Source organism: Suillus subalutaceus (genome assembly GCF_016647625.1).
Source record: "Suillus subalutaceus strain FC151 chromosome Unknown DFJ58scaffold_171, whole genome shotgun sequence".
NCBI classification, from domain to species: Eukaryota; Fungi; Basidiomycota; class Agaricomycetes; order Boletales; family Suillaceae; genus Suillus; species Suillus subalutaceus.
In genome coordinates this window covers 1-15,170 of record NW_024540420.1, presented here as the reverse complement: position 1 = coordinate 15,170, position 15,170 = coordinate 1, and the positions used below count along the sequence as shown (strand labels likewise).

At 47.6% G+C, this 15,170-nt stretch overlaps 7 protein-coding genes across 7 annotated transcripts; 4 read left to right on the top strand and 3 right to left on the bottom strand.

Annotated features, from left to right (window-relative positions):
• Positions 1–314: 314 nt before the first annotated feature.
• On the bottom strand, positions 315–580 carry DFJ58DRAFT_627382 (uncharacterized protein; the record flags this gene model as incomplete). The annotated part of the gene is made up of 2 exons (XM_041381136.1): positions 315–386; positions 443–580. Coding segments are annotated over 2 exons (210 nt in total), but the record flags the coding sequence as incomplete, so codon positions are not given.
• A 358-nt stretch (positions 581–938) lies between these two features.
• Positions 939–2,717, top strand: DFJ58DRAFT_749439 (uncharacterized protein; the record flags this gene model as incomplete). The annotated part of the gene is made up of 5 exons (XM_041387654.1): positions 939–1,391; positions 1,469–1,540; positions 1,594–1,680; positions 1,734–2,207; positions 2,263–2,717. 5 exons carry the CDS (start codon positions 939–941, stop codon positions 2,500–2,502), a joined length of 1,326 nt encoding a protein of 441 aa, XP_041237675.1. The 3' UTR covers positions 2,503–2,717.
• Positions 2,718–3,171: 454 nt separating this feature from the next.
• DFJ58DRAFT_144626 (uncharacterized protein) lies at positions 3,172–4,270 on the bottom strand. Its single transcript, XM_041378866.1, has 10 exons — positions 4,250–4,270; positions 4,036–4,202; positions 3,947–3,973; positions 3,855–3,887; positions 3,766–3,801; positions 3,650–3,676; positions 3,558–3,590; positions 3,466–3,504; positions 3,389–3,406; positions 3,172–3,333 (listed from the first exon to the last, which is right to left on the bottom strand). The coding sequence occupies exons 2-8, from the start codon at positions 4,121–4,123 to the stop codon at positions 3,467–3,469; spliced, it is 282 nt and encodes a 93-aa protein (XP_041237674.1). The 5' UTR covers positions 4,124–4,202; positions 4,250–4,270; the 3' UTR covers positions 3,172–3,333; positions 3,389–3,406; position 3,466.
• A 465-nt stretch (positions 4,271–4,735) lies between these two features.
• DFJ58DRAFT_144648 (uncharacterized protein) lies at positions 4,736–5,068 on the top strand. Its single transcript, XM_041378867.1, has 2 exons — positions 4,736–4,980; positions 5,033–5,068. The coding sequence occupies exon 1, from the start codon at positions 4,776–4,778 to the stop codon at positions 4,977–4,979; it is 204 nt and encodes a 67-aa protein (XP_041237673.1). The 5' UTR covers positions 4,736–4,775; the 3' UTR covers position 4,980; positions 5,033–5,068.
• Positions 5,069–5,918: 850 nt separating this feature from the next.
• DFJ58DRAFT_749437 (uncharacterized protein) lies at positions 5,919–6,531 on the top strand. The gene is made up of 2 exons (XM_041387653.1): positions 5,919–6,409; positions 6,462–6,531. The coding sequence occupies exon 1, from the start codon at positions 5,942–5,944 to the stop codon at positions 6,248–6,250; it is 309 nt and encodes a 102-aa protein (XP_041237672.1). The 5' UTR covers positions 5,919–5,941; the 3' UTR covers positions 6,251–6,409; positions 6,462–6,531.
• A 1,420-nt stretch (positions 6,532–7,951) lies between these two features.
• Positions 7,952–9,193, bottom strand: DFJ58DRAFT_734266 (uncharacterized protein; the record flags this gene model as incomplete). Its single annotated transcript, XM_041386458.1, has 13 exons — positions 7,952–7,986; positions 8,040–8,066; positions 8,126–8,152; positions 8,242–8,274; positions 8,328–8,354; positions 8,414–8,440; positions 8,530–8,562; positions 8,616–8,642; positions 8,702–8,728; positions 8,818–8,850; positions 8,904–8,957; positions 9,017–9,043; positions 9,106–9,193. The coding sequence occupies 13 exons, from the start codon at positions 9,191–9,193 to the stop codon at positions 7,952–7,954; spliced, it is 465 nt and encodes a 154-aa protein (XP_041237671.1).
• A 3,655-nt stretch (positions 9,194–12,848) lies between these two features.
• On the top strand, positions 12,849–13,999 carry DFJ58DRAFT_846396 (uncharacterized protein; the record flags this gene model as incomplete). The annotated part of the gene is made up of 6 exons (XM_041393301.1): positions 12,849–12,995; positions 13,051–13,177; positions 13,375–13,465; positions 13,541–13,562; positions 13,825–13,891; positions 13,944–13,999. The coding sequence occupies 6 exons, from the start codon at positions 12,849–12,851 to the stop codon at positions 13,997–13,999; spliced, it is 510 nt and encodes a 169-aa protein (XP_041237670.1).
• Positions 14,000–15,170: the final 1,171 nt, after the last annotated feature.

Below are 15,170 nucleotides of genomic sequence, written 5' to 3'. Positions count from 1 at the left end.
ACACCGAGTTTGGCATGGGCCAGGGTTGCATTTGGTCCAATACACCAGCGACAAAATCCCCGAATTCTTCACCAGAGAACGAATGATCTAAAACCTCCAAGTGGAGGATACCATCAAGTGACAGAGCCGGAAGAATTGAATATCTAACAAAATGTCAAGGCACTGACAAGAGAGTTTCTTAAAAAGTACCTTTTGCCACGTATGAAAAAATCCCGCCGTCGCGCGCGCTTTCCAATAGGAGCCCAAGCAAAATCACGGCGTAAGGAAATCCTGTTGAAATGACACTCATCCGCAAATACAAGGCGCTCCGGCTGGAAATGTTTGCCCACAAGCATCTTATAGGCAGCTCGATCATCTTCGTCGCGTTCGACAGAAGGGCGTGTTACCTAGATAGTGCTGTATTGAATCATACATATCAGTAAGGACATGAGTGATGACATACCTTCTTCCGTGTAAACCCTCGCCTACGTATTGTTCTTGAAATTGTTGCAATCGAAACTTTGACACCACAAGTCTCCCGCAGTTGATCTTGCATCTCGGTGAGGAGAATATCTGGTTGTCGCTCGATACACGCCTCAAGGAACTGAGAAACAAGATATAAGTAGTACTGAGAATAAGTAATAACTCACATTTGCATCAAGACTATCGAGGATGCGGGGTCAACCTGCACAAACCGGTGTCCTCACAACTTTGCCAGTCTCCCGATATGCCTTCCGAAGATATCGCAATGACCGCTCACTAATCCCGGTGTAACAACGAATCGTTGGGTCCTTGACATTTAGCAAGCTCATTTGTAGAGCAACTTGCTTTCGTTCCTTAGATATGTATCGTCCCATCCGAGTTGTAGATCAAGATTGTCCGTCGGAAGTTAAAAGTTTGTTGTCCCGACTTATTGCCGAATGTATGTAGTGAAAAAAATTTGGCCTAGCGTTCTGCAAATGGCTGCGAAAATCTGGGATGCAAAGACGGGCGAGCTTCTCAACACACTCAAACACGATCGCTGGGTTTGCAGTTTGGCATGGACATCGGACGGCAAGAAGCTTATCTCCGGTTCTAACTTGATTAGGATATTCGACACTGCCATTTGGCGGCAGATCGCCATCCTTGAAGGTCACACAAGTGATATCTATGCCATCTGCTTGTCTCAGAACAACCGCTTCCTTGCAAGTGTATCACCCGATAAAACAGCGCGCCTATGGAATCTCGATACAAACCTCCCAGTTGGACCACCCCTCCAGCACGAAGATCGTTTGTTATTCGCAGCCCTTTCCCTTAACGGAAAGGTGTTAGTCACTGCTTGCCGGGACAAAAACGTGTACACATGGGATGTTCACGCCATCCTTAAGAAAGCTGGCCTTGAAGACCTCCTACTTCCCATTAGTATCAATATTGTGAGTGTCAACATAACACCCACTCTCTCTCTCAGTGACAATGTCTGCTATTAGGCACAAAAAACAGACTCGAACAGAAGACATCTCAAGATGATTCAGGAACACAGTACACACCCCGCTCCTCTCTCGATGACAAGTCATTTTTGGAAGTTTGTGCCGTGTTTCCAATCCTTCTCATTCATTATGACAATAACATTTTCAGGCTGATGCTACGCGATGTCCTGGCCAGTTTGATGGCGTTGATAAACTCTCCCCAAGGTTTTTTGATGGCATGGAGGGAGATTTTGATGTGCGTGATCAATATTTCTATTACTTAGTTCTTACCTAGACCTCTGCTCTCAGTCCTCCCCGATGGGTGGTGCACACCCTCATTCCTCAAATGCACTCCTCGCTCGCCTTTCCTCGCTCCTCCACCGCTTTCGACCCGATAGTGGTGAAACAACCGAACTTCCACAACCCTCAAGGCCTTCAGGGTTCCATCCACACGTACTCCTCGCTCGCCTGACGTCACTCATTCACCGTTCTCCACCTGAAAATGTTGCACCAGACGAACTTCAACAACCCTCCACGCCTTCGCAGGCAGATCCACGTGTGCTGCTGGCTCGCCTCTCCTCACTTTTCCCCCGACCTCGACTCGGCACTGACGAAGAAGCCGAACCTCAACCCACGACGCCTTCGAGTTCACGTCCAGATGCACTTGTCAGCTGGCTGTCCTCGCTCTTCCGCTCTCAACCCCACGCCAACGATGAAATCGAGCTCACGCAACGCCCACACCATCCTCCTGTGGTCGAAGTAGCTGCAGTGCGCGATAAGCAGGTATGTCTCTTCTTGGTGCGTTTGCAATCGCTGTGGTTTAATTATGTCTGTTCAGGCTTTGGTTGTCGCTCGGGGGCCACAATACAAGAAGGCAAAACGAGCATATGAGCAACAAACTCAATCACACGGCCAAGCCCGGGTGTCGTCATCGCACACTCAACCTGCCGATACCTCAACATCCGTGACACCTCCTGCTCCAGGTACAGCAGCCGCACAACCACCACCCATCTCATGGTGGGCTCGCATCGTGCTGTTTCTCTGCTGTGCATCTCCACCACATGCCAATGGTCATTAATACAGCTAGCATTGCAGCGTTTGTACATCTACGTCACCTTTGCTTCTAGTCATTTGGAGAACCTTTCCATAGTCTCAATTATTACACGCTCATCCACTGCTTTCTCCTTCTGACCGACCCACACAACCTTGCAGACATGCGAGTGTTTCGGCAACGACTGCTTTTGCTTAACCTTTTTGTTCAAGCCCTAATCAAGCTAACTTACCTTTGAATTCGACTTGTTCCAACATTTGATTTGATCAACAACAGTGTTGGCTGGGTGCATACCCCATTCACAATGCATCTGATCAGAAGCCTGAACTTGACGGCACCAACCACAAGTGTTGGTTCGTGTTCCAAAGAGGCTAGCTTAATGTTTTGTTTCATAGACTTGAGCCCTGATGCTGCATTATACGAGCCTCGCCAGCGCGAATCGATATGTTGGTATCGTTTAAGGAGGGCGAGGTCAGTATCTTTCGGTGTAGTTCTGAGAGATTAATATTGTCTAGTGCGTCAGGGCCCGGCAACATTTTTCTACAAGAATGCATCTACACTCGTCCGCATCCCTTCACTGAGTTAGCGCTAGCCACTCTGGTATGGAGGTCGACAAGATGTAGATTGCCCGCTTGGCTATTCCGATCCATCACATAGACGAGGAGGATCATGCGGTAAAGGGATCGAAGATGTCGTCAGAATTGTAAGAATATATTCACCACAGACCAGCATAGTACACTGCAATACATAAATAAAAATGTCGTCGAACTTTGGTAGTTATTGGACCATGATGATCTGCAAGATTTGGACCTCAGAGAGACAACCCAGACAACTGCCAGTCTCGGACACGTCTATAACCTGAGGTTAGAGTGATTTTAGAGAGTCGAAACTCAATACTGTACTCAAGGCATACCTTCGAGGTTGTCAAGAACTGCGTGTTGAACAGAGTGAGTAAGCAAAACACTCAAAACCCTAGCGCTAGACAATTACCTTAATCGTCCTCGTCATCATCGTCAGGCTTGTTTTGGTCTATGCATCTCTCGTTAGACAGGACACGAGAGTACAGAGGAATCGAATCGTACAATGGCCAGCCCATTTGTTGCGCTTCTCGACATCTGTGTCGACGACATTCTTGTAAGATGGGTGCGGATACAACAAACGAGTCGAGACATACTCTGCTCGCCCTCACGCTTTTTGAGGGCTACGTCGTCAATAAGGTGAGTAAAACATGTGAAAATAGTGTCAGTGCTACAAAATCACTCAAAAACAAGACCAGCACTAGATAATTACCTTCGTCCTCGTCATCATCGTCAGGCTTGTTTTGGTCTATGCATCTCTCGTTAGACAGGACACGAGAGTACAGAGGAATCGAATCGTACAATGACCTGCCCATTTGTTGCGCTTCTCGACATCTGTGTCGACGACATTCTTGTAAGACGGGTGCGGATACTACAAACGAATCGAGACATACTCTGCTCGCCCTCACGCTTTTTGAGGGCTACGTCGTGAATAAGGTGAGTAAAACATGCGAAAATAATGTCGGTGCTACAACAGAAATACCTTGGGAGCGTTCCGACGCAGTGGGTGTTGCTACTGTCATCTGCAGGAGAGCGATGGAGACGAGAACAAGCGACAAAAATCCTTTCATGATTGCTAGATCTGATGTCACGGTGAAGTGATTGTTGGAGTTTCACTGGGGTGCTGAATGCACTTCGATTCGAGGAATGCTACTTTTATATTGTTACAAGCTCGATTATCAGACTGACTTGCAGACTCATTGACTCGGCCCTTTCCGTTTCGTTCTTCAAGTGACCGCCGTGGTCGGATCCTAAACAGCCACCGTGACGTAGGCTCCTTGTCAATTCCTATTTCAGTTCCGTACATTCAGTTGTGCATTTGCATATTCAATTTAATTTTAAGTTTCAAGTTGTGTAAAGTTTGAACGAAAGTGATAGTTCTGCTGATCCTTGCCGATAATCGGATGTTTGAAAGCCACCTGGCAGACTCTAAAGCCCGGGCTTCAGGCTGGGATTTGCACAACACTACGCGGTGAGTGTCACCGCACTATCGTCTCATCTGGTTGATGGTGTTTTTACCAACCACTGTGACTGTCTGCCAGCGACGACTCCGCATATTATCTCGTCACTAACATCGTTTGTACAGGGTATATGATTTTACTGTCAGACTACATCCAGGTGAGTATTTGTATTATTGCTAATGGCTCGTCAGCAATCGCCAGACTAATTAGTAATTCAAATATAGGTGAGCAAGGCGAGGAGCTCCGACATACCGTAAGTTGCATGTATCACATCCTGAACAGCTACGTGTCTGTATCAATTCCCGTTGTACATGTGAGTTTTTCTGCACCATTGTCTCATCTGGTTAATGACTTTATACTTGACTATCTGGCGAGTCTGTACATGATCTCGTCACTAGCATCTTTAATCGCTCGCACGGGGAATATGGTTTTGTTGTCGGCAATCGCCAGACTACATCCAGCCTGAGGTGAGTATTTTTTCAAGTATTGTTGCTAATAGCTCATCGCCCTTTGTGGCAGAGTCCCTCGCGGTCGTTATGTGACTCGCTGGACTGTGTGAGTATACCGTTCATTTCCATTCTGACGTGCACGACTCAGACTGACATATTTTTTGCAGCAAGCAACAGCATTAGTAATCTAGACTTTGTCTAGGTAAATATAATATAGTGTTGTATATCATACTCGCTGAGACTTTGTCTGTGTTATAACAGCGGAGACGCTGTACAAATCTGGGATGGGAAGACGGGCGAGCTTCTCAAAACACTCGAACACGATCGAGCAGCTTATCTCCGGTAAATATGGCCTGATTAGGATATTCGACACTGCCACTTGACAGCAGATCGCCGCGTCTCCTTGTCTCAGAAGTTAGAACAACCGCCTCCGAGTCCTTGCAAGTACATCTTATGATGAAACAGCGCGTTTATGGAATCTCGACACCAACCTCCCAGTCGGACCACCCGTCCAGCATGAAGATGAATTGCGCTCCGTAGCCCTTTCCCTTGACGGAAAGGTGTTAGTCACTGCTTGCCGTGACAAAAACGCGTACACGTGGGATGCTCACGCCATCCTCAAGGAAGCTGGCCTTGCAGACCTCCTACTTCCAATCAGTATCAATATTGTGAGTGTCAACATATCTCCCACTCTTTCACTGACGATTTTTACTCTTAGGCACCAAAATACAGACTCAAATAGAAGCACTCCCCACCGCTCTTCGCTAAATGACAAGTCATTTTTGGAGGTACGTGGCATGTTTGCAATCCCTCTCGTTCATTATAACAGTAACATTCCAGGCCGATGCTACGCGATGTCCTGACCAGTTTGGTGGTGTCGATGAACTCTCTCCAACATTTTTAACGGCATGGAAGTCGATGTTGATCAGTATTTATATCACTTAGTTCTCATCCAGACCTCTGCTCTCAGACGTCCCCAATGGGTGGTGCACACCCTCATTCCTCTGTAAATGCACTCTTCGCTCGCCTTTCCTCACTCCTCCACCGCTTTCGACCCAACAATAGTGAGGCTACCGAACTTCCGCAACCCTCAAGGGTTTTGGCGTTCCATCCGCACGCACTCCTCGCTCGCCTGTCGTCATTCATTCACCGCCCTCCACCTGAAAATGATGCACCTCACGAACTTCAGCAACCCTCCATGCATTCGCGGTTAGATCCGCATGTGCTCCTAGTTCACCTTTCCTCACTTTTGTCCCGATCTCGCCTCGACGCTGACGACGAAGCCTAACCCCATCCCACAACAACTTTGAGTTCACGTCCAGACGCACTCATCAGCTGGCTGTCCTCACACTTCTGCTCTCAACCCCACACCAACGAAGAAAACGAATTCACGCAACGCCCAAACCGCCCTTGTGTTGTTGAAGTGGCTGCAGTGCGGGACAGGAAGGTATGTCTCTCCTTCGTGCGCATACAATCGCCGTGGTTTAATGATTGTTCAGACTTTGGTTGTTGCTCGAGGGCCAAATTTTGAGAAACCAAAACGAGCCTATGAGCAACAAACCCAATCGCACAGCCAAGCCCAGGCGTCGCCACCGCACATTCAACCTACCGGTGCCTCAATATCCGTGACACCTCCTGCTCCAGGCACTAGTACTACCACAGGAGGTGCAGCAGTCGCACAGTCACTACCCATCCCATGGTGTGCTCGGATCGTGCTGTTTCTTTGCTGGGCATCTCTTTCACACACCAACGGCGACCAATACAGTTGGCGTTAGAGCATTTGGACCACTACTTCACCTTTGCTTCCCACTTTTATCCTTCTGTTATGTCTTTCAGTACATCATCAGTCTTGTTTCCTTGTAGCGAGACTCGTACAATGCGTCGAACGCGATAATTGTGAGCGAAGGATGGTGTGCTTCGCCTGCTTTTATTTGTCTCTTTTTCCCTTCTTTTTCACATAGAGGCCTAGATTAAACCAGAGTTTGCTAAAACGATTCCAGTCATCAGAGAACGGAATCACGACCGTGAAACAGAATGTCTGTATTATCGTGATCAACGACTTGTTGAGTGCCATATCGTAAGTCTGAATGGGCATTCCGAATGCAGACACCGGTTTTTTTGCCGCACACTGTTTCAAATGTTCAGCGTTGTTGTCTTCACTATACATGTAGGTTGCTAAACTCTCAAGTAGCTGGCTCTGACGCGTTTCAGAATGCTTAGTTCGTGCGACCTGATGGTCATCGAAGGCCTCTATAAATCTACAACTTATCTGGACGCCTTCATCTCCTCGAACACGTTTCCCTTACTTGTCCTTTGCTCTATTCCACTGCATCCTTCTCTATCTGGGCAGTGTATACCTTCTGGACGGGTCGCTTTGCGATTGGCCTTTGGCTTATCACTCACTCACGAGTGCGATCACTAAGCATTTCCTCCCCGAGTTGATCAACAACGGTATTGGCTGGGTGCATAGCTGCATACCCAATCCGCAATGCATCTGATCAGAAACCTTACATTGACCGCACCAACCGTAAGTGTTAGTTCGCGTTCAAAAGAGGCTAGCTTGATGGTTTGTTTGCTATCTCGAGTCTCAAAGTACTCTGATCGCAATCCCAGCCACTACTTCAGTCATTCGATAGCAGAAGTTCGGGTGAATTCCAGAGACGTACACTGAAGAGGAGGATCACGCGGTAAAGGGATCGAAGATGTCGTATTCACTGCAGACCAGCGTAGTACACTGCAATACATAAATAAAAATGTCGTCGAACTTTGGTAGTTATTGGACCATGATGATCTGCAAGATTTGGACCTCAGAGAGACAACCCAGACAACTGCCAGTCTCGGACACGTCTATAACCTGAGGTTAGAGTGATTTTAGAGAGTGTCGAAACTCGATACTGTACTCAAGGCATACCTTCGAGGTTGTCAAGAACTGCGTGTTGAACAGAGTGAGTAAGCAAAACACTCAAAACCCTAGCGCTAGACAATTACCTTAATCGTCGTCATCATCATCGACACGCCCTTTGTCTATGCATCTCCCGTCAGACAGGACACGAGAGTACAGAGGAATCGAATCGTACACTTAGTCTTGTTGCGCTTCTCGACATCTGTGTCGACGACATTCTTGTAAGACGGGTGCGGATACAACAAACGAGTCGAGACATACTCTGCTCGCCCTCACGCTTTTTGAGGGCTACGTCGTCAATAAGGTGAGTAAAACATGCGAAAATAGTGTCAGTACTACAAAATCACTCAAAAACAAGACCAGCAATAGATAGTTACCTTCGTCCTCGTCGTCATCGAGACGCCCTTTGTCTATGCATCTCCCGTCAGACAGGACACGAGAGTACAGAGGAATCGAATCGTACACCTAGTCTTGTTGCGCTTCTCGACATCTGTGTCGACGACATTCTTGTAAGACGGGTGCGGATACAACAAACGAGTCGAGACATACTCTGCTCGCCCTCACGCTTTTTGAGGGCTACGTCGTCAATAAGGTGAGTAAAACATGCGAAAATAGTGTCAGTACTACAAAATCACTCAAAAACAAGACCAGCAATAGATAGTTACCTTCGTCCTCGTCGTCATCGAGACGCCCTTTGTCTATGCATCTATCGTCAGACAGGACATGAGAGTACAGAGGAATCGAATCGTACACTTAGTCTTGTTGCGCTTCTCGACATCTGTGTCGACGACATTCTTGTAAGACGGGTGCGGATACAACAAACGAGTCGAGACATACTCTGCTCGCCCTCACGCTTTTTGAGGGCTATGTCGTCAATAAGGTGAGTAAAACATGCGAAAATAGTGTCAGTGCTACAAAATCACTCAAAAACAAGACCAGCAATAGATAGTTACCTTCGTCCTCGTCGTCATCGAGACGCCCTTTGTCTATGCATCTCTCGTCAGACAGGACACGAGAGTACAGAGGAATCGAATCGTACACCTAGTCTTGTTGCGCTTCTCGACATCTGAATAGGTGTCCCGCTTCTCGACATCTGTGTCGTCAACATTCTTGTAAGGCAGGTGCAGATACTACAGACGAGTTGAGACATACACTGTTCGCCCTCACGCTTTCTGAGCGCTACGTCGTCAATAAGGTGAGTAAAACATGCGAAAATAATGTCGGTGCTACAACAGAAATACCTTGGGAGCGCTCTGACGCAGTGGGTGCTGCTGCTGTCATCTGCAGGAGAGCGATGGAGACGAGAACAAGCGACAAAAATCCTTTCATGATTGCTAGATCTGATGTCACGGTGAAGTGATTGTTGGAGTTTCACTGGGGTGCCGAGTGCACTTCGATTCGAGGAATGCTGCTTTTATATTGTTACAAGCTCGATTATCAAACTGACTTGCAGACTCATTGACTCGGCCCTTTCCGTTTCGTTGTTCAAGTTACCGCCGTAGTGATCCTAAACAGCCACCGTAGTACTATGCCAACTCATAGCACCAACGTAGCAGACACTCACAAGGTTCCGAAGCAGTTTGCAGACTATCGGAGAGGAGCTGATCATGTTCATCCTCGGACTCCAGCATGACAATACTATCTTCGGAAGGTGTTTGTGACATGCCTCGTGCATAAGATATCTAGATGATGGTAGTTTTGCGATAGGGAGACTATGATACATCTGAAATAGGCGGTTTTCCAAATTCGGACACGCATGACGAATCTCATTATTGTTGGAAACTGCTGTAAGCTTAAAGTTGTGTAAAGTTTGAACGAAAGTGATAGTTCTGCTGATCCTTCCCGATGCGGATCCAGGGTCCAAAAGAGTGGGGAGCCGGGCCGGGCTTCAGGCATAGCACTACACGGTGAGTGTTTCTGACCATCGTCTCATCTGGTTGATGGTGTTTTAACCCACCACTGTCTAGCGACGACTCCACGTGTTATCTCGTCACTAACATCGTTCGTACAGGGTATACGATTTTACTGTCAGACTACATCCAGGTGAGTATTTTTTTTTGTGTTGTTGCTCGTCAGCAATCGCCAGATTAGTTAGTAATTCAAATATAGGTGAGCGAAGCTAAGAGCTCCGACATACCTGCATCCCATCCTGAACAGCTACGTGTCTGCGTCAATTCCCGTTTTACATGTGAGACCATTGTCTTGACTTTGTACTTGACTATCTGGCGAGTCTGTACTCGTACTTATTATGGGACCTCAGGTGAGCTGGCGTGCTTAGACCAAAAAAGTGGAAAGCTGTCACGTTGACAGCAAAACGTGAATGAGCGTATGATTGACAAGGTTAATCTCCAAGTATAGAATATACGAAACTGTATCGTGGTGTCCAATCAACGATGTCGACAAACAAGTTGTCGTCATGGGTTGCGTCAGATGTAGTAAGCATCAAGCTCACAGTGTCCCTCCACGTAAATATTCTTCCGTGCTGTCGTGCTTCAAAGCTTCATGGTTGGATATCTGGATGTGTTGTCCCTCTATTCATGTAATACAGCGGACTGTCGACTTTCGCACGAAGGAAAGTGACTTCTTGAGGTGGTGAATAAATGTATTGTTACTCACCATGATATTCTTGGTGAACGACAACTCTATCCTGCATACGAATAGCGTTGGCATTCCGCACAGCCTGTATACGTCCTAAAAAGTTGGCAGCATCGAGTTCCGAACATGGGCTGGAAGAAACGTACTGAGTGGAGAGGGAGGGCAAGATGGTGTCGAATGTTTGTTAGAAGTATCAAGGTAGTCATTATATATAGGAAGATGCACATAACCCCCGGCGCTTCGTCTACAGAGCAATGAAGCTGTGAAGCAAACATGAGGATAACACATGGGACGCACCTGAAAAAATGGCATGAACGAACGACTGCCCAACTTCCTTCGACTCCCAACCAGCACCCATCGATCTCTGGCGATTGCACGCTGGGCTCGTCTGAAAGGTGCTTCCCGTGAGTGATACTCTAGGCTCTTCAGCCAGTTCAAGCTGACGACTTGCTTACTAGCGACTTTGGATACCTATAAAGATCTCTTGCGTATTCTCGAATTTAGCAGCACCTGAATACGTCGTGCAAAAGCTGTCTTGTGCGCGAGGATTGGACATTGACTCCTGTAAGTATACTGTTTCGTGAGTCGTGACTTGTGTGATTCTGACAAGCATCATATTGAAAGGAGATAGGTCATCTGGACTCACCAACACTTGTCGGATAACCTGGTCTGATTCCAAGATCCCTGGGGACTTCTCTCGTATACGTGATCTGCCATAGTTGAGTCTCCAAGCGCGGACCATGTCTTCTTCCACCAGTAAAACGCCAATGATCAAGCCACGCCATATAATGCAAGGTCATACCGACTGGGTAACAGGTGTCGTGCACTTGCCTGGCGGACGACACATCATCACATGTTCGAATGACAGCTCACTCCGACTATGGGACCTAGAGAGCGGCGCACAGATAGGCGAGGACTGGCGAGATGAGGACGGCTCATTCAAGTCCTCTATGGCATTGTCTCCAAATGGAAAGATAATTGCCAGCGGAAGCCGTTTCGGGACAGTGATGCTGTGGGATGTCGGGACGAGGAAGGTCATTGCCAAATGGACAGGAAACGGCGGTACTGTAGATGCATTCTGCTGGAGTGCAAATGGTGAGCGACTAGTGAGTGGACACCAGTGAAGGGATGGCAAGAGTCTGGGATGTCCTCAGCGGCAAAGCTATCCTGAAAATCAGAACCTGGGATATCTTAGAGGTAGGGCAGGTGCATGCGGTGGTGTACTCACCTGACTCCTCAAAACTTGCGACGGGTGGAGAGGGTATATTAAGAATCTGGAATGCGAAAATGGGCAAGCATCTCAAAACACTCCAACCCTTTGCAAACCCAGTTCACAGCTTGGCATGGACATCGGACGGGAAGAAGCTTATCTCCGGTTCGTCAGGTCCGATTAGGATATTCGACACTACCACTTGGCAACAAATCGCCATCCTTGAAGGTCACACATACTCTATCTGCATCTCCTTGTCGCAGAACAACTGCCTCCTTGCAAGTGCAGCAGATGATAATACAGCACGTCTATGGAATCTCAACACCAACCTCCAAGTCGGACCAGTCCTCCAGCACGAAGATCTGTTGCGCTCCGCAGCCCTTTCCGCTGATGGAAAGGTACTAGTCGTTGCTGGCAAAGACATGAACGCGTACACATGGGACGTTCACACCATCCTCAAAGAAGCTGGCCTTGAAGACCTCCTACTTCCCATTGGCACCAATATTGCGAGTGTCGGCATATCACCCGCTCGCTCTCATTAACAATATCCGCTGTTAGGCACAAAAAAACAGACTGGAACAGAAAAGCATCTCAAGATGATTCAAGAATACGGCACACTCCACACTCTTCGCTCGAGAACAAGTCATTTTTGGAAGTACGTGCTGTGTTTCCAACCCTTCTCATTCATTATAACAGTAACATTCCAGGCTGATGCCACCCGATGTCCTGACCAATTCAGCGGTGTCGATGAACTCTCCCCAACATTTTTTGCCGGCAGTGGGAAGCTGATATTGATGTGCGTAATCAGAATTTCTATTAGTTTAGCTCTTATCTAGACCTGCTCTCAGTCCTCCCCAATGGGTGGTGCACACCCTCATTCCTCTCTAAATGCCCTCATCGCTCGCCTTTCCTTGCTCCCCCCGCCGCTTTCGACCTGACAATGATGAAGCGACCGAACTTCCGGAACCCTCAAGGCCTTCGACGTTCCATCCACACGCACTCCTCGCTCGCCTGTCGTCACTCATTCACCGCTCTCCACCTGAAAATGATGCACCAGACGACCTTCAGCAATCCCCCACACCTTTACGGTTAGATCCACGTGTGCTCCTAGCTCGCCTTTCCTCACTTTCCCCCCGATCTCGACTCAACACCAACGACGAAGCTGAACCGCATCCCACAATGCCTTTGAGTTCACGTCCAGACGCACTCATCAGCCGGCTGTCCTCGCTCTTCCGCTCTCAACCCCACACCACTGAAGAAATCGAACTCACGCAATGCCAAAGCAGCCCTCGTGTTGTCGAAGTGGCTGCAGTGCGGGACAGGCAGGTATGTCTTTCCTTCGTGCGTATATAACCGCCGTGGTTTACTGATTTCTGTTTAGACTTTGGTTGTTGCTCGGGGGGCACAATTTCAGAAGGCAAAACGAGCATATGAGCAACAAACTCAAGCCCAGGCGTCGCACACTCAACCTGCCGATGCCTCAACATCTGCGATCCCTCCTGCTCTAGGTACTACCACAGCAGGTGCAGCAGTCGTACAGTCTCCACTCATCCCATGGTGGGCTCGGATCGTGCTGTTTCTCTGCTGTGCATCTCAACCAGATATCAACGGCCACTAATACAGTTAGCGTTGCAGAATTTGGACCACTACTTCACCTTTGCCTCTATTTATTTTGTACTTGTATCTCCTTCGTTATGTCTTTCAGTGCACCATGAATTTTGTTTCCTTGCCGCAAGACTCGTGCAATGCGTCGAACACAATGATGCTAAGGTCAAGAACCTGTTGAACGCCATCTCGTAAGTCTGAACGGGTTTTTAGATGCATTCTGAGGGTAGACACTTTTTTCAGCGCTCACTGCTTCAAATATTCAGCGTTACGGTCACCATTATACATGTAGGTTGCTGTAGCTGGCTTTGACATGTTTCGCAGTGTTTAGTATGTATGACCTGGTGGTCATCCTAGGCCTCTACAAATCTGCAATTTATCCAGACACCTGCATCTCCCCGAACACATTTTTTCTTTATCCTTTGTTTCATCCTGCCGTATACTTCTCTCTCCGGGCGGTGTACACCTTCTGGATGGGTCGCTTTGCAACTTGCCTTTGAGTTGTCACTCACGAATGCGATCACGAAGAGTCCAAGTCAATCAACAATAGTTTTGGCTCCATGCATACCCCATCCGCAATGCATCTGATCAGAAGACTTACCCTGACGGCACCAACTGTAAGTGTCGGTTCGCTTTCAAAAGAGGCTAGCTTAATGTTTTGTTTTGTAGACTTCACTATTTCAACCCTGATGCTGCGTTATTCGCGCCTTGCCAGCACGAGTTGACATATTGATATCGTGTAAGGAGTGCGAGGCCAGTATACTCCTATTTCGGCTCGGTGCATTTCTTAGGTTCGTTGAGGAGGAGGGCAACACTTTTCCATAAGAATGCATCCGTACTCGCCCTGAATCCACTGATGGTAGCGCTAGTAACTCTAGTATTTGGGTTGACAAGATCTCACAGCATTATAAATCGATTTGCATGTGATCTAACTTCAAGCTTCAAGGTTCGTCTGCCCACTTGGCTTCCTGTACGCATTACCCATTCCCTCATGTGCCTTACTTCTCTTCCTCATGCAGGCATGATATAGCAGGATTATTATCCCCATCTTGTTCTGCCTCGTTGTTTCCTTCATGCCAATCATTCAACCCGACACACCCGACTACTTTCCTCATTTTGACCACAGATATTGATCGTTTGTCTAGGACAGCTTTTTGGCACTTTTCTAGCACAGCAACGGGGTGGGGAGCACACGAGGATTGCTTCAAATAACAATATCATCGCACGAGTCAAGGACATGGCTTCTGTCGATACCATGATGGACATCAGGGCACTAGATATAAGTATTATAGCTGGCTGTGGAAGAATGCTGACACGCATTTTCATTCATACATCGACAATGCCTGCATAGAACAATTTCTATAGGCCTTTGTTTGGTGTCGCATGCTAACTTACAACAAGGTAATCATACCGCCATGTTTCTATGCTCGAATTATGGTGTCGTTTGTCCACACAACCTGAGCCATGTGCTTGGTCGACTCCGAATATCGAGGCAGGTGCTCACTGTTGCCCTTAACTTCCTCTAAATCCAGCTGATCGCGCAGGTTCAGAGTGCCCCTTCTGGTGTGGAGCAGAGTGTATTGGAACTCGCCGATGTTGGAAGGTTACAGAGCACACTACTGCATCCATACTGCAACATGCAGACTCGTCCTGTGGATTCATGCTCTTGAAGGTAAGGCGAGAGTCAATACTCGTCCACCAGTTAGAGTTGACCTGATGTTGATCAGTAGTGCAAGCTTTGATGCTGTTATTGTCCTATGTGCCAAAATCGAACATTGCGCAGACAAGGAAGGGGGAAGAAGTTGATTTCAAGTTCTGCCCCTTGATTATTCTCATCTTAAGAAGACGCCATGATACCTTGTAGATATACGTAGTCCTTAGAGATATTAAATGTAT

Bases quoted from the DNA above. Each gene is read 5' to 3' on its own strand.
- DFJ58DRAFT_144648 (XM_041378867.1), top strand. From the start codon at position 4,776: ATGTATCACATCCTGAACAGCTACGTGTCTGTATCAATTCCCGTTGTA.
- DFJ58DRAFT_749437 (XM_041387653.1), top strand. From the start codon at position 5,942: ATGGGTGGTGCACACCCTCATTCCTCTGTAAATGCACTCTTCGCTCGC.
- DFJ58DRAFT_144626 (XM_041378866.1), bottom strand. From the start codon at position 4,123: ATGAAAGGATTTTTGTCGCTTGTTCTCGTCTCCATCGCTCTCCTGCAG. The intron at 3,974-4,035 runs GTATTTCTGTTG...TTCACGACGTAG, and splicing joins TGCGTCGGAACGCTCCCAAG to CCCTCAAAAAGCGTGAGGGC. The intron at 3,888-3,946 runs GTATGTCTCGAT...TCGTCGACACAG, and splicing joins AAAGCGTGAGGGCGAGCAGA to ATGTCGAGAAGCGCAACAAA.